Raw genomic sequence first — 22,479 nt, 5'->3', positions numbered from 1 at the left:
AAAAAATGTAAAAAAAATACCAAAGCACAAAGCGAAATCCTCAAATTATTCACGCCATAACACAAACACCAAACATTGAATGCATCATTGACAGGAAAAAAAAAAAAAACGAAAAACTGTTCAGTGACACAAGTTTTCGTTAAAGCGCCTAGAAATATAAAAAAAAAAAAAAAAAAGGCTCCAAAATAACATGAAGTAAAATTCAACAAAACTAAAGCCATTCTGAGCAACACATACAGAAAAAAAAAAAAAAAACACACAAAACACGCGATCCATCTCAAATAAACACTAACCCCTTAAAAAGCAATTAAATAAAATAAAACACCTTAAATAAGAAACACAAAAGAAAACAAAACCAATATAAAAAAAAAATAGTAGGACTAAACTAAGCAAACTACAGTAAACAAAACAACAGCATGAGCAAACCATCTTCACAAACAAACCTTTCTCATGCACACACATACACAAAACATAATCGCCGACGCACACATTTATAACACCATGAACCAGAGCCCTGTAGAGTCTCAGAGGGGACACAGCCACGCGGAGGGGGCCGAGGGGCGTGTTGGAGTGGCGCCTCAAGCCAACCAACGCTTCAAACATGCATTGGTCCGGAGGGGGAGAGGGGCGGGATGGACTGCCGAAATGAATGTTATTACCGTCGCCAATTATTCAAGACTCGCCGTGAGAAATGCTCAGAAGGGAATGGTGGAGAGAGAGAGAGAGAGAGAGAGAGAGAGAGAGAGAGAGAGAGAGAGAGAGAGAGAGAGAGAGAGAGAGAGAGACTCACAGGGAGAATAAGAGACTAGAGAAAAAAAAATAGGAGAGGGTGAGACAGATAAAAGGCGTGAAAAGAAAAATCTTCGTTAAATATTTCATTGCTTTCATTTATTAACACTTGGCAATTTGGTACCGGGAGGCGTGGGGCAAGAAACACTATGTCAATTGTCTTCCAAATCATTCGTCTTGCTGTTGTGCGTTATTATTTTTTCAGGCGAGGAACTTACCGACGCTTTGTTGTACCTGCAAATTGAGGTCATAAAAATGGCTCCCAGATGTACCACGGCTCGTAAAGTACACAGCAAGAATAAAGAAAAGGAAAAGATGGATAATACACGAAGCAAACACTGAAGGTAAATCAAAGAAAGTAATGAAGAGATAAAGAGTTCAGAATTTGACAGACGCTATATCAGAGGGCGATAAAACAACGTATAAAATGAAGGAAGGCTAAATCAGAAAGTAACGAAGAGGGAAGGCAAGGCACGTGGACACTCAAGGGATGACGCGGGTATCGATGCGTGCGATGAAACTTGGAAGGAAAAAAAAAACACAGCAACTTGAATAAACCAACCAAACACGACGTAAGAAGCAGGAATAACTCAAGCTTTCATGGACTAACGAAGAAATGAACCAATGAGAAGCATAAAAAAGTGTATTGTATGGCGCACACTTAAGAAATAAATAGTTAATGTGGACTAATACACGCAGCACCCTCGCACTTAGTATGTATTTATAAAGACGTGACAAACAGTTTAGTAAGACGCGCACATTCCCTCAGGTGCGACACAGGATTCCCAGAGTTGAAGCAATATGTTTCTCCCGCTCCCTTCTTGTCGCAAAAAGCCAGTTCCTCCTCCTCCTCCTCCTCCTCCTACTCTTCCTCTTTCTCTCCTGACCCTCCTCCACCCCCCCCTCCCTCCTGGCACATTCCCATTGTCCAAGGCACCTGACCGCCTTACCTGGCCATCTGCAGCTACCTGGGCCGCCTCTACGGTTAGTCCCTCAGGTCTGTTACTTGATTCTGATTTTTCTGTAACTTTTCTGATGACGAGTGGACTTCTTGATGATGATGATGATGATAAAAATGATAATAATGATAAGAATAATATTAATACTACTACTAATATTATTATTATAATAATAATAATAATAATAATAATAATAATAATAATAGTAATAATAACAATAATAATAATAATGATGATAATGATAATGGATAATTGTTTTTATTAATTTATTTGAGTGAAGGACGCAGAGTCTATTTTGACAGACAAACATTAGTGGTAGTAAACAAACAATCCCCACACACAAGCACACACACACACACACACACACACATAGCATTAGCACGAGCACGTTTCCACACACACACACACACACACACACAGAACTTCCAATACGCCGCTAAGTTTCTCCAACGAAGACCAAAACAAATGAAAGTTTCCCCTATTTTCCTCGCCGGCGGAGTCTGAACTTCGCTGACCGCCGGGCGAAGCGACTCGGCACAAATTAACACTCAAGCGCTCACTACCTTTCGAAGGATTAATATTCTCGCGCGCTAACTTCTTATCGGGGCTATTTCGCCTTATCAATCCCGCGAGAATCACCAGAGCATTCAGCAGTTACCTGGCCTCTTTGAATTACAGGTGAGCGAGAGTGTGAGTGGGAATGCGAGAGGAGGGACCTGCTTCTACCTGGCCAGACTTGCGCGCACGCCATCACCGCTAATCAGGTGGGAGCCGCCGCAAATGTCACCTGAAATATTTGCCACTGCAGCACACGGTCGCCAGGCCCCTTGGAACGTTGCGCCGCTGCTCGGAATGAGGGGGATTGAGACCAAAACTTCTAACGACGGGGTCTTGTCTTGACGGCCCTCCCGCCTTCACCCGCTGCTCGGCCTCCCGCCCCTTTCCCGCCGCTAGCCGGTTCAGTGATCAACGCCCTGGCCCCGATGACGCCCCTGAGTTGACGATGAGCTGTCAGTAAGGTTGCCCCCACCCATCACCCTCACCCACCCCCAGCCTCCCGCCCCCTCCGTCCAGCGGCGGATCTCGGCTCTCTCGGACATCGGATTTTCACTACACTTAATATGCACACAATGGAGGGACGGATAAACACGATTTTACACTATCCGCGGCCCACTTCCTTTCTTGGACACCGAGCCACAGCCGCTGCCTCGCCAAACCCTGGATTCCTTCTCGGTTACCGGAGTTTTAGTTATCATTACAACCTTTCCTCGAGCCATACATTCAATGCTGGCAATCGGTGGGTGGTCGCTTCTTCAAACTTTTGCATCCAATGTTGATTATTTTGCCCCGCCGACAGATGGCGCCTCGTCTGCACAGCCCGAGGAACCACATGTCTGGACACCTGATAAGCGTCCCAGGAACTAAGAGGATGAACAAAAAATGAAAGGCGACGAGAAGGTCCAAAGACGAACTCGAAGTGACCGAAAGAATTAGCAAATGCGATGCAACTCTTTTGGTCTGCAACGAAAGCTTATAAAAAATAATAACCAACACGTTGTTCATCTATGGAGGGTGAGGGACAGAGACAGAAGGGAGGAGGGCTGGGGGCCGCGATGGGGTGAGGCAGGGAAGGGGTGTAGGGAGAGACGGGCGAGTCGTCACCTGGCAATGCATTACACCGATGAATACTCAACACCTGGCGACACACCACCGGCCCTCCACCACGCCGCTCCGAGCAGTGCCTCACGCCCGTGCCGCGAGGACCGCGATCATCGCCACCGCTGGACGAAGGACAAAAAATTCGCCTTAGCACAGACTAAACGTAGGCAGCGATGTATTCTTAATAAATATCGCCTGTTTGTCATCGTCAGCGGCCCCTCGTGCCTCGCCGGCCGGGAGGGAGAGCCGCTCGACTTATTAATTCATCGGTGGTGGTGGTGTTGGTCATTTCCTTTCCGGGGGGTGATGTGCGCCATGGGGGCCACCGCTGCTGCCGCCGCTGCGATCACCCGCCCCCACCTCCGCACAAAATTAACACCGAAAAAATGTTGCCGCCCCAAGGAGCGTGGGCGGCCAGCCTCATCCACTGCCACAGCGGGACATGAACTTCTCGGACAGTCATTACACACGCGGGCACGGCGATCGCCGCGAAATGGCCGAGGGGTTTATTATTTTCTCGCCGTCCGACTCGCCGAACCCCGAGTCCAGCGGTGTAACGTCGGCCGAGCGGCGGGGAGAAGCCCAGCCGCTGCCGCCGCCGACACCACCAACCAACACGTTGGAGCAGCTGCACTCTAGGATGCCGCCCCCCGCCCTCCCCCCAACACAAGCAACTGCAGTCGCATCCCCTCGGGCACGTCCCCCCAACCCCCTCCCGAGGCCACGCTTCGAAGGGGAGGCGCAGGAGGGACGGAGGGTGGCCCGCACCCTCCAGGCGAGAGGGAGACGAAGGGAGAGACAGAGAGGGAGTGAGGGAAAGAAAAAAAATGACAATGCAAGGGTGTTGGACATCTGGGTTAGGAGCAATGGGGTGGAGGAGCTTCTCAGCGGGGTGATGGAGGGGAAGGGGAAGAAAGAGGTACTGAGAGGGGAAAAAAGCTATAAGACGACTGAGATACACTATCTTAAGGGAGGGAGGCAAGAGATGAGCTTTGTGATATATCCTCCACACAGAGGGCCGCGCGTTCCTCGGCTAACATCAGAAGCACAAATAATACAATGACGCACAGTATACGATTCCCAAATATTCTCATCTGCACTGTACCTCCCTCACCCCCCGTCACTTTCCCCCATCAGCGAGCCACTTATTTCATGTAGGAAGTTCGGATATTATCTTCCCTTCCCCTCCGCCCGTCCCTCGGACCCTCCCCCGTCACAAGCCTCTCCTAGTACCCCCTCAAGCCATGCATTAACCTTAAGATCAATACCTATTGGATCTGTCAAGGTGGGCGGGGAGATGGGAAGACAGTTGACGCGGGGGATTGTGGTAGAGGAGGAGGAGGAGGAGGAGGAGGAGGAGGAGGAGGAGGAGGAGGAGGAGGAGGGGGAGGAGGAGGAGGGTTGCGGATAGAAGGCCTGTGGATGCGACTTTATAACATGGAAAAAAAAAGTTTGCAAGAAAGGGAGAGAGAGAGAGAGAGAGAGAGAGAGAGAGAGAGAGAGAGAGAGAGAGAGAGAGAATATCTGAAGCTATGAGGTAGGTATAAAAAAGCAATAATAATTGTTCCCTATAGTGCAAAGCGAAGTGTGCTCGGGAGGACGGTGCCTCACTTCGGATAAGCTCACTGAAAGGGCGCGAGGTTAACGGATAAGGACGAGTGGGGGTGGGCTGAAGAGGACGGGGGAGGAGGTAGGGGGAAGGGACAGACTACAACTTGAAGCAGGTGGTGTTCTCCTTGATTAAGTGGCAGAGTGGAGAGTGAAGAAAGGGTGGAGGAGGGAACAAGATGGGAGAGCAGGGTAGAATAGAGGAGATGGGGACTTTTTTTGTAATTGTATGGGGAAGAAAGCCTTGAAGATTTCATTAACCGCTGACTGTGGGGAGGGAAGTATGCGAGCGTGGCAAGATAAGGGAGTGTGTGAGGCGTTGCTGTCTTACGTAACAGAAGGAACGCTCAGGAGTAATACAGCGGGCGACGCTAAGCAAACCCAGACTCCGTACACCATCGACCATTGACTGAAGCCGACGGTTGTTGATTTGCTGGACGATACCAAAAGCCCGCGGGCTCTACACTACGTTCCCCATTTCCCTGGCCCCCAAACCCCCCACTAGGCGTCCTCTTCGCAGTTCATCTCCTTGCAGCCACAGGTGAAACAGGGAGGAGGAACCTGTCCCTGCGATGCATCTGTCCACAAAACCTGCTCCCTTTACTCCCACGTCTTGCTGTTACCTGTCCTTTGCTTCTCCCTTTGCCCCTCAGTTATCACCTACTTGAAGGACCTCCCCTCCCCTCTACCCTCAAGAACACTCAGTCTCCTGGGAGGGAGGGTGGTCAGGAGGGAGGAAGGGAGGAAGGGTGAGGGAAGAAAATCAAATGAGCCGCCGTCAGCCAACTCTACCAACTCTGAGCCCGAATTTGTTCCCGACCATTAACGCGACTGCTCACCCCAAGTTGTGGCGCCGCCTAACCCCACCATCTGGCATATTAACTCCGGCGCGAATTCTCTCTGGAAACTTAGGAAACTACCGTCCATATTTCACGTGTTTAAAGCCTTAATGTTTATAGAATCGTTAATCAGCCACGCGCCGCCTCCGATCGTCGAGCCCCTGAGCCTCCCTGGCACGGCACGGCACGGCGGAGACCCCACGCACGCACCGTGAGCGAGGAACCTGCTCGCTCTGTTTTAATTCGGCGTATTTTTTCGCAATTACATGACACCAGTTGAAGTCGCCGTGTGTGGGAGCGAGAGCAGTGGCCGGCCTGGCCCCGCGCCGCCTGCCAGCAGCCAGCCTCCCTCCCTCCCTCCCTCATCCCTCCCGCTCCGACTACAAGTTTTTTCCCTCCATACTCACGCGCGGATAGGGTCACTTTTCGCCATATGATCAGGGTGGTGGTCATACCGGCTGTTCGAGGGCTACATGCACGCTTTGTGAAGAGAAGTTAATATCATTGTGGTGAGTTTGCGGCAAACTTTTGGTTGTCGTGAAAACTGACAAGATGCACCACACCGCTAACTGCCAACCCCTGACTCATCCCTCCCGGGCAGGACAGACTCTTCCCTGACACCTCTGTGACCCCACCAGTCAGTGCCCTCCGGCGCCGGGGCCACACACGCGGCACTGGCGACCCGCCCAATCTCACACTTTACATGGCACACTTTTGAGGGAAAGGAGGAGGAACTGAGACACTGTTGCTACATGACACTGCCCCCCTACACAGTAGACAGCCCCGCACCGTCTCTCCATCTCACCTCTCGCTCTTCGCTCCTGCAATCTAAGGTGAAATCCCACCTCCTCGGGAGCCTGACAGTGCGGGAGGCAGAGCGAGCGTGAGGTGGCTGGACGGCCACGTGGCTGCTGGCACACAGGAGTGACCAGACTACAGTACTCACCCTCTCCTCCTCGCGGATCATCTCGGCGATGCCGGGTCGAATCTCGAAGTCGTCCGGGGCGTGTGGGCGAGGCAGGGTGTGCATGTTGAGGAGTGGCGACAGGGGCGGCAGGTGAGGCAGATGGGGCGGCATGGGGGCTGGGGGCGGCATTGGGCCTGGGAGGCGGGTTGCCAGGGAGTTGAGGCCGGCGGGCGAGCTGGGCAGGGGCGTGGGGATGGTGTTCCTCATGAATGAGGCGGGCAGTTCCAGCAGGCCGTCCATCAGTTCTGGAGCACTGATGGGCGTGAGGGGCGTGCATGGGCGGCTGGCGTCGTCGCCCGAATGGCGGCGTCGTTTGCGGCTTACACCCGAGGAGGGCGAGCTGTCGTCGATGGATGGGGCACGAGCGGCGGGAGAGACTGAGGGCGAGGCCAGCACAGCGGGTTCGGCCCCATCTCCGTCAACCTCGGCGAGGCCGCGGATCTTGAGGGACTCTGCCACCCGCAGCAGGGAGCCCAGCTGTTCCTGGCAGATGTTGATTTCGCCCTTGTACATGAACTCCACCACGGCCTTGAGCTCGATCCACTTGACGCCCTGCAGGATGATGACAGGGTGGGAGCATGGTGCGTCGTTCAGCAGGCATTGGAAGTAGGGCGAGCACGCTGACAGCACCATGCGGTGTGCCTTCACGTTCTGGCCTTCACACGACAACGTCACGTCCACAAAACTCTCCGTTTGTAGTAACTGATCAAACACCTGCATTAAGTTACTTTGGTAATTATTCCACCGCAAACAAAACTGTTGACTGGCCATGGTGGTGGAGGGGCCTGGCGTCGAGGTCAGGTGAGGTGAGGTCGTGCTGGGGTCGTCCGGGCCAGGTGTGGGTGCCAGGCCCGGGCACTCTGGCTCTCAGTGTCAGATGTGGCTCCTTGCACTCACGACGGTCTATTTTAGCAACAGTTATCACAAGTGTCACTGGCAGTGTGCCTGACTGCAAGGACGCACATGCACGGCTGCCAACACTCACACAGCACACCGTCAAAGATGCGACATATACTCGCTCTCGCTCGCTCCCGCACACTGACTCTTGCTCACTCAGCGCTGAACAACACTACTTCCACGCGCGCCGCGCTGCCAGCCGGACAACCGAAAAACATTAGCATTTTTATTTTGACAAAGAGTACTTATCAGCTTGTTTCTTTGCACTCAGTGGTCTCCTGGAGATGCATGGAACACGAGGGCAAAGGAAGGTACACCTTAGAAAGATATGAACGACTAAAATCAATCAAATACATTCGTTCCCAGCATCACATATATCTGCCGATTTAACGTGAACCAAACCATGTCTGGCTTGCCCAGAACGAAATATGAAACATAACACCCTCCTCTTCCACATTCTTCACCCAAAACCCGAGAAAAATCTTAAAACAAGGAGAAAAAGAAGGCCAAATATAATAATATCGGCAGAATAAATCTGGCTACCCCTAAGCTCCTCCCCCCCTGGTTGGCTCCGCCTCACGCGCTAATAAACTGCAGTTGGTCGGCCCGGCAGCGCGCGCTCCTCCTCACCAAAATACACTATAATACACTCACTATGGCAGTTATTGTTATATCACGTGGGAATTAAGAGATCCTGGGACCGATATGAATTTCCATGACCGGAGATCATTACCGTGGAGCGGCCGGCGGTGTGATGACGAATGTTGGTGGTGGTGTGGAAGAGAGGGAGTGTGAGTGTGAGGGTGGCGGGAGGGGGTCGGTCACGTTGCGTGAAGTTATACCCAGTCAAGGCTGCCGCTCCCTCCGCCGCCGTCGCTGCTGCTGCTGCTGCTGCTGCTGCTGCTGCTGCTGCTCGCGAGACTGACTCCAGCATCGATTATTTGTTGAATGATAAGGTTTTGTTCGGACATATGTGAGCTTTGCGAGTCTAAATGCAGCTTAGGCGACGATTCTTACTGTAATGAGCGAACTTGAGGGGAACGAGCCGCCGCCTGGGTGGGTCCTAACTCCTGCCTCGTTGCCGATAAACACACGCACACACACACACACACACACACACACACACACACACCTTGCTCCTCCCCCGCCCCAGCCTCGCCCGCCACTATTAGGCTCCCGACGCCGAAGATTAGCCGCCGTGAAGGGACAGTAAGTTGTACATAATTCAGACTCCAGCGTCCCCTTCAGCAGCTGGGAGTGGGGTGGCGCGGCGCTGTGATCGTGGTGGAGAGCGACGTCAGGCGGGCGGCCGTCAGCGGCTGAGTTGTTCTCAGCAGCCGTCACCTCCGACCGTCACCACACAATACACCTCACTGTCCCTCCTTCTTCTCTTCCGATTCCTCCTCCGCCGCCTACTCTTCAATACCTGCCGGTGCCTCTGGCGGTGACAAACGTGACTGCATTCCCTCCTGCCCCTTCTTCAGGTGACTCAAGTTTTGTGTGTGTGTGTGTGTGTGTGTGTGTGTGTGTGTGTGTGTGTGTGTGTGTGTGTGTGTGTGTGTGTGTGTGTGTGTGTGACGATGACAAACTATGCATGTTGTAGGAAAAATATAAAACTTGTGACAATAATCTAATACCAAATACTTGCGAAGAGACACGTTTTATGATGTTCAGTGGCATGTTACATTCAAGAACAAGAAAACAAGACATGAAAGTTCTGTATAATAAAAAAAAAAAAAGAAAACGTCAAACTACTGCTGTCATCGCTCGGTGCTTCTTCCACTTCGAAAAAAAAAAAAAAGGAAGGGAAAAAAAAAACCACACAAGGATTCAGAGCTCAAGATAAGATAACCCACTCATGTCGAAGAGAGAATAAATCTAAACTATTTTCAAGTAATCGAAACTAAAGCCAAAAATAAGTAAAGAAAGATAATAAAAACGCTCCGATGGAAAAGTTCTCTTGTAGTCAGTTTATCACGTTTAATTTCAAAATCCCTTAGTCAGAGTTAGTGAAGTTTTGATTATCGACAAAAGTTTATTTTCGAGAGCATGCGATGATTCTAACTCTAAGCTAAATATTACAAGGGACATTTTTTGTGCATTAGTTAACGGGGAGAGAGAGAGAGAGAGAGAGAGAGAGAGAGAGAGAGAGAGAGAGAGAGAGAGAGAGAGAGAGAGAGAGAGAGAGAGAGAGAGAGAGAGAGAGAGAGAGAGAGAGAATATCATTATCACAACCATTTCAAAAGGGTTCACTGCTCTTGGTGGTTCGTGAGGGTAAGCGATAACACAAGATAAACAATTTACAGGTGTGTGGCGAGACAGGTGTGCGTACAAAACATATACATACTTATACAAGAAAAAAAAAATCCAAAACCTTATAATGAAATGTTTGTGTTTGTGTGTGTGTGTGTGTGTGTGTGTGTGTGTAAGTACATGTGTTTTTCTTGCTGTGTTCGGTCTCTTCTCACCAAAACATAATTACAATAAGAAAGAGTGAGAGTAACATGAAGGGACGAACAGTGTGTTATAATTTACTAAAGGTCTCCGTGACATACTTGGTGATGACGATACTGAGGAGAAAGCCACTGGTTAACTCCTGAAATGGTGCAGCTGAAAATAATAATGGTGAGTGTTAATTTTAGTTTATTTTTCTTTATTGTAGAGTATATTATCGTTCATTCTATATCTTTTTTATATTTTAAGTATCATCATAATCATCACAAAACTGAGTAAAATATCTAAATATACTCCCCTTCTTATTTTCCTCACAGAATTGTCTTTATTGTTTTGCCCTCGACGCTCACTCGGCCAGGTCCTCTTTTTACACACTCTCTCCCTCCCTGTGTGTACGTACGAGTACTCTCCCACTTTCCCTTTCTCTCACTCTCCCTTCCTCTCCAGCACGTCCTCCCTTCATCCCTCCCTTCCTCCCATACGGACCCCGCAACACAACACCAACCACTAACTTTTTTTCATCATCATCTCACCTCCTTCCCCGAACACCTGACGCACGCACACACACACACACACACACACACACACACACACACACACACACACACACTACATTCCTATTCACGCGTCAATCTTTAGGGACGGATTCATCTCCACCATCCAATTCAGCATCAGTTACTTGACGTGTTGGTTCCTCACTTACAAAATAGAAGCCGAGAAAACTGCACTTTGCTCACCACTAGGAGGAAAAAGCTAACTGTCCTTTACACCAATACAAAACACAATCTTACTATGAAAACTACAATGAGGTGCAATACAAATATTTTAACTAACTAGAGATTACTATGAATTATCTTTTTCTACGTAAGAGGGTCACTGGCAGCTAAAATAGAAAAAGAAGGCACACTTAAATACCACTTCCCAAAGCGATGCCAGGCAGAAATATCAAATAACAGAAACCTCCATCTTGAAAAAAGTTAGAGCCATCGGAAGGAAGAAATACATAAGCACTATCTTAACGCAAAAAATATCATCGACTTTATACAAACACAAGTACAGTCTTAAGGTCTCTATATAAATAAAACCAACATATTATAATCTTAACCTTATACATTTACACATGGATCGTCTTACTATTCTCGTAAAAGACAAGTAAACGGAGCATTTTAATATTACTTCCATTGCTAACTAATTACTGGAAAATCTTGAGATAAGTCGAGTGTTATTACGGATTTCATTTTATTCTTATTTCAGGGAATAATATGACAATGTTATCTATCATTTCTTTGTTAAATAAGATACTGTGATAGAAAAAGTACATTCAATTCACTCCAGTACATTTCTGCGTCTTTTCACTGTTCCAAGTTATTTAATTTTTCGCGGAAGTTAGAGAAATAAATGACGCAAACTGTAGATTAGTGTACATGTGATTATTCAACACAATTTCGTCTCCCATATGCCACTCTATGAACATGAGGGAAGGAGTATGTACTGTGTATGTGTGTGTGTGTGTGTGTGTGTGTGTGTGTGTGTGTGTGTGTGTGTGTGTGTGTGTTTTTTTTTATCGTAAACCTTTGACTTGAAACGTAAAACTTTTATCTCATCTCCCAAATCCAGGTGAACGTGATCAGCAGACAGACAATAACAGCAATCCAGTACACAGTTAAAAAGAAAGAAAGAAAGAAAAAATAAAAACATCAGTAACATTTCCTTCACCAAAACTATCATTACTATTCTCCTTCCTTTTATCAAACAAAACATCAATTCAGTAAACAGTTAGAAAAAAAAGAAAAAGAAAAAGGGACATCAGTAACATTTCCTTCACCAAAACTATCATTATTATTCTCCTTCCTTTTATCAAACAATCGATACAATTTTGTTACTTATTCTATCTGAGTTACATATCAATCAATAGTGTTGCATCATCCCTCTAAGCATTACAAAGGAACCACCAACACCTCAAAGTTAACACCAACGGGGAAGATTCTGAAGGGCAAAATGCACATTAGTTATTCACAGGAACCAAAACTATGTAGGTGTCACATGAAATACCCTAACCTGTTATTTGCCTTCTGTTCCAGAGCTTGGTGATCTTACCGGCGTAGAAATGTAACTGATAATTGACGGCAAACTACGAAAAGAGTTGTTAAAAATGCCAGAGCTTACGGAAATGCCTGCATCTTTTACGGGGTCGCATTTTTCAGAATATTCTCTGCAACAAGACGGAGGAAAATCATGGGAATTCTGAAGCGATGACACAAAAGGAACGGAAAATCGGAGACACATGAACACATACGAGAATCAAAGGAAATAACACCAACCTGACTCCGGGACACTTTTGTTAGCCAGTTGCGTTATCTTGTTTGTTTGTCGCCGCGTTAATCCCTACAGTATCAATTATCTATTTCGTTAGTTTGAATAGTTGATGGATTAAATATATACCTGGTTAATTAGTAGATGAATTGGTTAGTTGGTCATCTTTATAATTAGTTAGTAAATTAGTTAGATAGCTAATAGATTGGTTAATTGAATATTTTGTTGGTTAATATGTAAATTAGTTGCTTGGTTAGGTTGTTAATTTCTCAGTCATTTAGTTAGATCATTAATAGGTGCTTTAGTTAGTTATGTTGATTTGATGATTTGTTAGACAGTAAGTTAGTTATTAGCTTCGTTCATGTATTAGTTAGGTCCTCTCTTCATTGTTTCAAGTTCAGTTAGTGCAATCAATCAATAGCTGTGAGTTAATAATTAGTTATTCCACTTTGTTTCTTGTTCAGAGCTTATCATCAGTACTAGTGTTAGTTTCGTTAGGTGAGCTGTTAATTATTTTGTGGACTTTGGTGTAAGTTACCAATACCGAAGTGATAGTCCTACTGAAATTAATTAGTTAGTTTTATCAATTAGTAAGTTTCGTTGGTTATTTATCATAAATCTATGGGATCATTGGAGACATTAGTTAATAGATGGTTAGTTCGGTGTTCCTCGTTTTAGTTCATGCCATCGTGTAGTTAGTTATTAGGAAGTTATTCATTCTCTTCGTTGCTTATCATTTAGTTTCTCAAAGAAGTCACTGATGTTAGCGTGATTCACCAGTTACTCATTACTTCCTCGATGCGTTACTCTGGTGAGGAACGTCGCATTTTGTTAAGCTTATGTTGATCAATGTTGATTAGGTGATGTTACAGTTCACAGTGGCTTTTATAGAGAAGGTAACTTGAGGTCACATTAGAATAAGATAGGTCAAGATTAAATAAAGCTCTTAAATACCATGAAGTGCTTTAATATTCATTCTACTAATTATTTGGTGATTTTAAACAGCTTCAGAAACTCATGTGGGCGTTAAAATAGTGAAGACTGAAGCCATTGATTTTCTGACCTCCGTAGACCCTTCCTAGTGTCAATAAAATGGTCTATTCGTACACAAGTCTCAAAGTAAAAATGTGTCCCAGTACTGAAGGGGTTAAGAAAGATAGGATATGTAAGGTTACTTTAGCTTATATCACATTAACTTAGAATAGGATAGATTAGATGACGTTAGGTTAGGTAAGGTTAAGATAGATTAGGACAGCTAAGTTCATAGTTTAGCTTTGGTTAGGTTAAGTCAGCTGGAGTCACAAGTTAAATTCACGTTAGGTTAGCTTACGATATGTCGAGTCGTAGCTCTGGTTAGGTTAGGTAAATATAAAGTATGTCGGTTTGTCTGTATGTCTCTCTTCTCTCTCTCTCTCTCTCTCTCTCTCTCTGTGTAACTAATACTAGATATGATTGCATGAGAGAGAGAGAGAGAGAGAGAGAGAGAGAGAGAGAGAGAGAGAGAGAGAGAGAGAGAGAGAGAGAGAGAGAGAGAGAGAGAGAGAGAGAGAGAGAGAGAGAGAGAGAGAGAGATATTAAATTCACACCATGACGGAAATCCCCAGTCTGGTCTCAGGATCTTCATGGAACAAACACTCATATGAAAGCAACCGTGACTGAATAATAACAATGTCGGGAGGAAAAATAATAATGAATACTAGAAAAAAAATAATAAGCGCTAGAGGAAAGAAAGAGAGAGAGAGAGAGAGAGAGAGAGAGAGAGAGAGAGAGAGAGAGAGAGAGAGAGAGAGAGAGAGAGAGAGAGAGAGAGAGAGAGAAGCGCCGCCATTTTGTTGGGTTCGAGCCAGTTTTTATATTACGTATCTTTGGCAATCTCCTTTCTTCCCTAGGAACTTTATTTTTTTCCTCTCTACTGCATTTTTTCCCTATATTTCCTTGTCTTTTCTTTTAACTCTATCGCTTTCACCTTTTCATTTTCCTTCCTTACTTATTTTCTTCCCTTTCCTATTTCTTCCTTTATCTCCTTATTTTCTTATTATTTTATACATCCACTTATTTCTCTTTTATCTTCCTTTTCCTTTCCTCCTCCCTCCCTATTCCTTGATCAATCCCCTATTCCTCTTTCTCCATCTCTTTTTCTCTCAAATTTTCCTATCTCTCTTCATTCTTTACTGCCTCCTTCATTTCTCTCCTTCCTATCCCTGTTCCCATTTTCCTATCCTTATATATCCTGTTATCTCTTATCTTATTCTCTTACAAATGTTTTCTTATCTATATTTTTTGTATTCATGCACATATTTCAGAATTGTGATAAGTCTTAGTTCAAAGATACAGGTTTGGAATGCTTTTAATTTCTATCGGCAGCTCATACAGCATTTGATATTTGTTGCATTCTTGTTTATTTTTTCTTCAGTACACACTTTTAGAAATTAAATGTCGAAGTTTTTACTTAAAGTTTTTAGGACTGCAAATCTCAAGTGTTTTTAAGCTTCTAAAATTGCCGACATATTGTTTTCTTTATTTTTTTTAGAACTGAAGTTTTTATAAAGATTCCAAAATACAAAAAATATCAAGCACAAGACATACTGTTCAATTTACCGGCCTCCCACTTAAAAATTTTCTATTCTTTTCTTTCAAACACTGCGCAGCAATTCTGAAGTATTTGCAGCACATCAGGTGAGCATCGGCAGTCAAGAGTGTCCTACAGGTAACATGCAGGTGACGTGCTATCAGAGACAAGGCACAGGTGGCATTTCGAAATAAGAATCTCACGAGTTATTTTGCAGGTAAGTACTCAAGTCACAAAGTCACAAGCGGACAAAACATGATAGAAAGCAACAGAAAGCAAAGTAATTACCAGGAATTGAAATAGCGGTGTGTGTGTGTGTGTGTGTGTGTGTGTGTGTGTGTGTGTGTGTGTGTGTGTGTGTGTGTGTGTGTGTGTGTGTGTGTGTGTGTGTGTGTGTGTGTGTGTGTGTGTGTGTGTGTGTGTGTGTGTGTGTGTGTGTGTGTGTGTGTGTGAAAATCATTATAAATTATTATGAGCATTTGAAGCAGGACAATCAGTAATGACTAGTGTATTAATAGTGTATTAATTATATGACATAGGACACGTCAAAAATAAAGATGTTATACTCGGATGAACCAGTATGTATGTAACCAAACAAAACCTAACATGACTTCACTGGATTTAACTTAGTCTATCCAAGCACATCGATTCTCAACATCCCAATAGACCTGTCATCGTTTTATCTCATAATATTTTTACTCTTAGATGAAGAATAAATACTGAACCTAAACTAACCTAACCTCACCCTAACTTCACTTTTACTTAACGTCTTCTTACCTAACTTCCTTAAATCGTCATATTTCACAACCTTGCTTAAGTAAACCGACTTCACTTAAACTAACATAACCTAAGGTAATGCAACTTAACGGTACTTCTCTTTACCCACACTTACACATTCTCAGCCCACGCAACAAGTCTCAACAGTTAAAATCAGCTAAATACACTCACCACAACATGCATCTTCTCTATCATATACAATACCATAACTCTGACGTCTTAAATCCTCTTCAACAAACAATCCACACCTCGAAGCTTCCATCGTGATCCTGAAAACTAACTCTGCTCAGGATATAGGTAATGTACCGCTGCCTCTCCCGCCACATGACGCTCGGGAGGGAATCAACACGCGACGTCTAGGTAAGAAATAAGATCCGAGTCAATGCGCCACTCGTCACCGTTTCCTCTCCGTGCGTAGCGCTGAGCTGGCCAGGTGTTAGGAAATGAGAGGAAGGGAGAGCAAGTAACGGTGATGGTGATTGTGACAACTGACTAACTGGGTGAAAGTAGTAGTAGTAGTAGTAGTAGTAGTAGTAGTAGTAGTAGTAGTAGTACAACAACAACAACAAGCGTAACAACAACACTAACAACGCTAACAACTCCGGCACGCGACAGGCGGGGCGTCAATCACACAACAAGGCGGCGGATTCTGCATATAAAGGCAAGTCAAGGTGTGCCAACGAAGGACAAACGAAATCAACACATCTAATAACAGTTTTTCGCTCGCCCTAAAGTTAACACGGCCTCGACCAGCACACCGGCAAAGTATCCTTGAATATTTGATGAGAAATCGCATCCAACTTTTAATAGTACATGTTTTGGCCTTATTCACTTTTATATGCTTACACTACCGCCGACTCCGGAACTGTGAACTATCCTCAGGATCGCTGAAAAAAAGGCTTGAAAAAATCATCAGCTTTGAAATCTATCGGAAAATATTTGTTGGTAGAATGTTTGGGCTTCTTCATCGCTTTAAATGTTGGAGGCATCGCGGCCCCTCATGGATGCGCCGCAGCTGTTCAAGGAAAAAATATATGACACATCATTGCTTCTTTATCTTACGGGTTTAATTTTGTATTTATTTATAAGTTACGTGAGGGATGCTGGACACGTATATACACCCGTATATGCGCGCACGCACACACACACACACACACACACACACACACAAAACTCTCAAAAAGTCAGTAATGAGAAGAAAACAAAGAAAAAGATCACCTTCCTTTCCGTCCTTTCCTCTAATTCACACACACACACGCACACGCAGACGCACACGCACGCACACACACACACACACACACACACACACACACACACACACACACACACACACCGGCCAGCCCTTCAGAAACACCTGCCCGCCTCGTTATCAAACATTAAGCCAACGCCTCACCGTGAGAGAATTAATGTATTTGCATAATCACATGCATGATCATATTAACACGGCCGTAGCCAGGATTATATAAGGTAAATCCCATTCACAATATTAATAAGAGCTCACCGTCCACGAAGTGTCAATTACTGGCATTGCTGCGTTATTAGTGACCGCTGGCCGAGAGAGAGAGAGAGAGAGAGAGAGAGAGAGAGAGAGAGAGAGAGAGAGAGAGAGAGAGAGAGAGAGAGAGAGAGAGAGAGAGAGAGAGAGAGAGAGATGCTATTCAATACCACCCACGGACGAGAGAGAGAGAGAGAGAGAGAGAGAGAGAGAGAGAGAGAGAGAGAGAGAGAGAGAGAGAGAGAGAGAGAGAGAGAGAGAGAGAGAGAGAGAGAGAGAGAGAGAGAGAGAGAGAGAGAGAGAGAGAGAGAGAGAGAGAGAGAGAGAGAGAGAGAGAGAGAGAGAGAGAGAGAGAGAGAGAGAGAGAGAGAGAGAGAGAGAGAGAGAGAGAGAGAGAGAGAGAGAGAGAGAGAGAGAGAGAGAGAGAGAGATGCTATTCAATACCACCCACGGACGAGAGAGAGAGAGAGAGAGAGAGAGAGAGAGAGAGAGAGAGAGAGAGAGAGAGAGAGAGAGAGAGAGAGAGAGAGAGAGAGAGAGAGAGAGAGAGAGAGAGAGAGAGAGAGAGAGAGAGAGAGAGACTCGTATATAAAATGCACACATTTCACCTTACGGGTAAATATTTTTTTGTTTATTCTCTTGTCTCTCTGTCCGTCAGTCTGTCTGTCTATACACTGCAGTTCCTTCCCTTCCCTTTTTTCCCATCCCCCGTTTCTTTATTTGTTGTTTACCCGTGTGTTTGCTAGCTGTTCGTTCTTTTCTTCTCCCATTCCCTCTTTTTGGCTCTCCCTTCTTTTCTCCCTACGTATTTATTTATCTCATTATTTCCATCGATCATTATCTAATTTTCTTACCTGTCGAATTGTTTACCTGTCTCTACCTGCTTCTGAGTTTCCGGCGCGTGTGTTTATGGAGTCAAGCGTGTGGTTTACATATGTCTGTCTGTGTGTCTGTGTGTGTAGCTGTGTGTCTGTTAGTGTGTCTGAGAGGCCGAACATGTCAGAATGTCATTATCGGATTTCTGGAGAGTTTTCATCATCGATAATTATGGACTCAACTAATTAAATTGTTGAATGAAAAAGAAAGGGGGAAAAAACTTGATGACTGTGCTGGATGGCTTGTTCCCTTCCTCCCTCACTCACCCCCACTACTCTCTGGCTGGCGGAGGAGGAGGAGGAGGAGGAGGAGGAGGAGGAGGAGGAGGAATTAAAAGTGGTTAAGCCTACAGGGTGTCAAAAAAATAGATTAATAAATAAATCACATCAACACACAGAACAATTGATGGCAAAATATAATCAGAATATGTTTATCTCCTATTCTTTTAATTTTTCATCCCCACACGAGAAAAAAAGAAAAAGAAACAGAAGTCAGAGAGAGAGAGAGAGAGAGAGAGAGAGAGAGAGAGAGAGAGAGAGAGAGAGAGAGAGAGAGAGAGAGAGAAAGTCACAAGTAGCAGTACCACCAACCACCCAACACCTACACTCCTACCCACTAACACACACACCGTCCCCTTCACACGTCCCCCTTCCATTCCTCTTCTAACGAATCAATTCCCCCCCAACTCCCAATGCACTCCCCATGCTCTCCCTACTCCCCTCAGGCCCTTCCCCCACTACCTCAGCCCCTCGCCCCTAGCTGACACCTATTCCCCTCTCGGCTACTTTTGGGGAGCATGGAATAAACAGAGAGAGGTCAGCTGCCCTTTCCTTTGGCTTCTCAGTGTCGGCGCAGAATCGGTAGTCTTCCTGGGGGTCCTCGCAGCTCGACACAGGTAGTGCCTTGTCCCTGAATTTGTCAGCGGAGGGAGGGACGCTGGGAGGGGCTGGAGAGATGGAGAGATGGAGAGATGGAGGGAAAGGGGGTATCATCTTTTCTCTCTGTCAGAAAGGATAGAAATGGCGAGACACAAGGAAAGTCTTATGATGGTAATTTTTTTTTTTTTTTTGTGGATTTTTATGCATGTTATGTTTTATTGGGTGTGTTTTGTTTTCTAAGGTTAAAAGTGTGTGTTTATTTCCTTCCTTTATTCTCTCCTCTTTTTTTTTTCTCTCTTTCCTCTTCATTTTAGTTTTCCCGTCCATACCCTCACTGTCCTCCCTCCCCTGCCCTGTCCTGCCACATCCACCATCACAACCCTCACGTTCCTCCTTCACCTCTACCAGCCAACCTTGCCAATTCCCCCCTCCCTTCCTTTCACCCTCCCACCCCCTCCAACACCCTTGCTCACACACACACAACCACACATTATTTCATGGATCATTTACTGGTCTCTCTCTCTCTCTCTCTCTCTCTCTCTCTCTCTCTCTCTCTCTCTCTCTCTCTCTCTCTCTCTAATGAATAAGATAGAACAGGCTCGTTCATCTGTCTCTCCGCCATTCTTTCTTCGATCATAATAAAAGTATAATAGAAGAACTTAGAGCTTGTACTTCTTCTGTGGGTGTGAACAATCTATAAGGGGGAAGGGAGGGAGGGAGGGAAGAACTAAGGGAGGAGGAGAAAGAAGGAAGGAGGATGAAAAAGGGCTAAGTTCCGTCCTTCCTTCCCGCCAGAGTTCAATGCATTCTTATCCAAATTATTTAATGGATTACTTTCCACTGTACAACACTTGCATGGCTCTCTTATTACGTGCCATTGTCTCCAAAATACACTGCGCGCGTCCCTTCATGCTTCCGGGAATGTCCTTTGAAATTCATATATATTTGCACTCCTCTCTTCTTCTCCTATTTACGATATTCATTTACTATTCTCTTCCTTCACTTACGTCTACCTCTTATTTGGGTTTATCTAATGTATATCGACACTTCAATTCTCCATTTTTCTTACATATAACGTTACTTTAGCATTGTGTCCCTTAGTTTAGTTCCATAATGCTCATTTTTCTTTACTTTCCCGTCTCTCCACACTTACATATTTCTCCTTCACCTCCACCTATGTATATATTTTTCCCCTCCCTCCTTCTCTCTATCTCTATCTCTTCTCACATATTGATAATGGCTTCCAACATTTATTTTTTAACATCGCGTGCTGATACAATATTGATGCGGGGTCCTCCTCCTCACATCCTCAAAAAGGAATAAGGAATAAAGAGATAAATTCATAAGTATCGGCTACTCGCCCACCTCCTCGCTCGCCGCTGCCAGACGTGTGTGAGTGACAGAGGGGAAAACGTCTTGTACTGTAGCATGTCTATGTTATCTGCTTTGATTACTCGTGCAAAGCTTGATCGTGTTTACTCTTAGTGTGAGTGTTTTTCATTTCTTACGTGTGTGCATTCATTATATTTCACTCGTGTCTGCACTGTTGAGGGTTACTGTATCAATACAAGTTTTGAATTATGTTTTTTTTTTCTTGTTCTCTGTCATTGTTTGCTTTTCTTTCGTGTGGTTCTATTTTGTATTATTTGAGGTATTCCAACATTCATCAAGGTTTCTTCTCAGTGGTCGTTTATTTTCCGCCTTTATCGTCATCGCTTTCTATTATTTGTTTTTCCTATAATACCCGTGCCTTTTATTTCTCGTTTATTTTCTTCTCGCATTATCAAGTTCTTCAATATTTTCCACTATTCTTTACTTCAACTGCCTCTTAACATTTTATCTGTCATGAATTTGCATCTAAAAATCTTTACAACCTATTCTTTTTATCCTCTCCTTGCTTATCATTAGGATTATTTCAGTCTGTTATTATTTCACATATTTCATCACACCACATTTCAAATCATTATTCTCTACATTCATTTTTTATTCTCATTTCCGGCGGCCACTTAGATTATACATAATTACAAATATAATGTTACTCTCACTTCGTACCCTATCGCCTCCATCCCTTCCTTTTGTTTCGTGTGTATTATCTTAATTTCACCATGCTCTGTAACATTCATGAACGCTTCCCAATATCTTTTCCCCACAACCAACCATTTCCCTCTTATCATGTCTGGTGTCTTCCGTCACATCTTCCTATCTACCACACGTCAGTTTCATTTCCTAACACAAGGTCAACCCTCCACGCTTCCTTCCTTTTTCCCTTCCATATATTAGTCCCACAGAGGCACGGAGGGCAGGTACACCCTCTGGTTCACCTCAAAACAAGGCAAGCATTTACCTGGCCGCCGAAATCACTCAGGTAAGGCAAGGACGGCTGATCAATAGGTCGCTTCAATTATCCACAACACGTGACCTCACACCAATGACCTGTTTTTATGGCTCTAGGATATATCCACGTTCTTTATATTACTTTCTTTTCTTGAGGACTGGGTGATGACTTATGCACTTCTTGGCAAGGTAACGCGGGTTCCTCTTTAGGAAAGGTCATGTCAGGTGGTCTCCCGAGAAGGTCAGGTCATGTTAGCACGGTGTCTCAGGGTAGTTGGCGGGTGTATCGGTCCGAGGTGGCCCCTGTATGGTGTGATTTAGGGTCTGCTTCCTCTGGTCTGCCTGGCTAAGGGGTCATTCAAGTGTTCTAACGTCTTCTCTCCACTGGTTACAACAGCGCTGATGGGACTTTCAAGAATGTTTCCGTGATTCTAGTGGTGATTTGACTTACATTTTGCATCATCAGAAGGGGAAAATAACTAATAAAAACCTGACTAATTATCCTTGTAGCCTCGGAAAATAGTACATGTGAGATCATAACCAAACCAAACCAAACCAAATAAAATAAAATAAAATAAAACCAAACCGAACACAAGCCAAACCCAATCTAACCTAACCTAACCAACCCAATCAAACCAAACCAAACTCAACCAAACCAAAACCAACCTAACCCAACCCAAACCTAATCTAACCTAACCCAATCTAACTTAACCTAACCAAACTAAACCTAACTTGAGGGACATGAAAGCAAGACATGTAGTGGGGCGCTGTGTTATGAGGGTTACGCAACTCCCTACCTTTTCTTTCGCGTGTGCTGATAAAGAAATGAATGTTGACCACTGTAGAGATAAGACTACTAATAAATCACGTAACAGATAAGATAGACAGCTGTGCCAAGATAATGTTACGTGTGTATATAAAAAAACAAAATCCTGACAAGAACAATATAAAAACAATAAGGAGCGAAAAAAGAAGCACGACATAGCCCCAAAACAGAACAAATATAATAAAAAGAGAAGAGAAGAAAGAGAATAAAAAAGACAATAGAAAATGATAGAGTAAAAG

At 44.9% G+C, this 22,479-nt stretch overlaps 1 protein-coding gene across 4 annotated transcripts in view; it reads right to left on the bottom strand.

The window, feature by feature from the left end:
- Window positions 1-8,060, bottom strand: part of LOC123506723 (protein bric-a-brac 1-like) — a 321,147-nt gene extending 313,087 nt beyond the window's left edge. The window contains exon 1 of one of the 4 annotated variants that reach the window (XM_045258991.1): window positions 6,801-8,060. In XM_045258991.1, coding sequence (XP_045114926.1) covers window positions 6,801-7,592 — 792 coding nt within the window. In that variant the 5' untranslated portion in view covers window positions 7,593-8,060. The remainder of the gene's footprint in view (window positions 1-6,800) is intronic. The other 3 variants (XM_045258992.1, XM_045258990.1, XM_045258993.1) reach the window with 3 other exon arrangements.
- Window positions 8,061-22,479: the final 14,419 nt, after the last annotated feature.

The sequence above is a fragment of the Portunus trituberculatus genome, chromosome 20 (genome assembly GCF_017591435.1).
Source record: "Portunus trituberculatus isolate SZX2019 chromosome 20, ASM1759143v1, whole genome shotgun sequence".
Classification (NCBI taxonomy): domain Eukaryota; kingdom Metazoa; phylum Arthropoda; class Malacostraca; order Decapoda; family Portunidae; genus Portunus; species Portunus trituberculatus.
The sequence above is the reverse complement of the archived record's forward strand: the minus strand, read 5'-3'. Positions and strand labels throughout refer to the sequence as shown.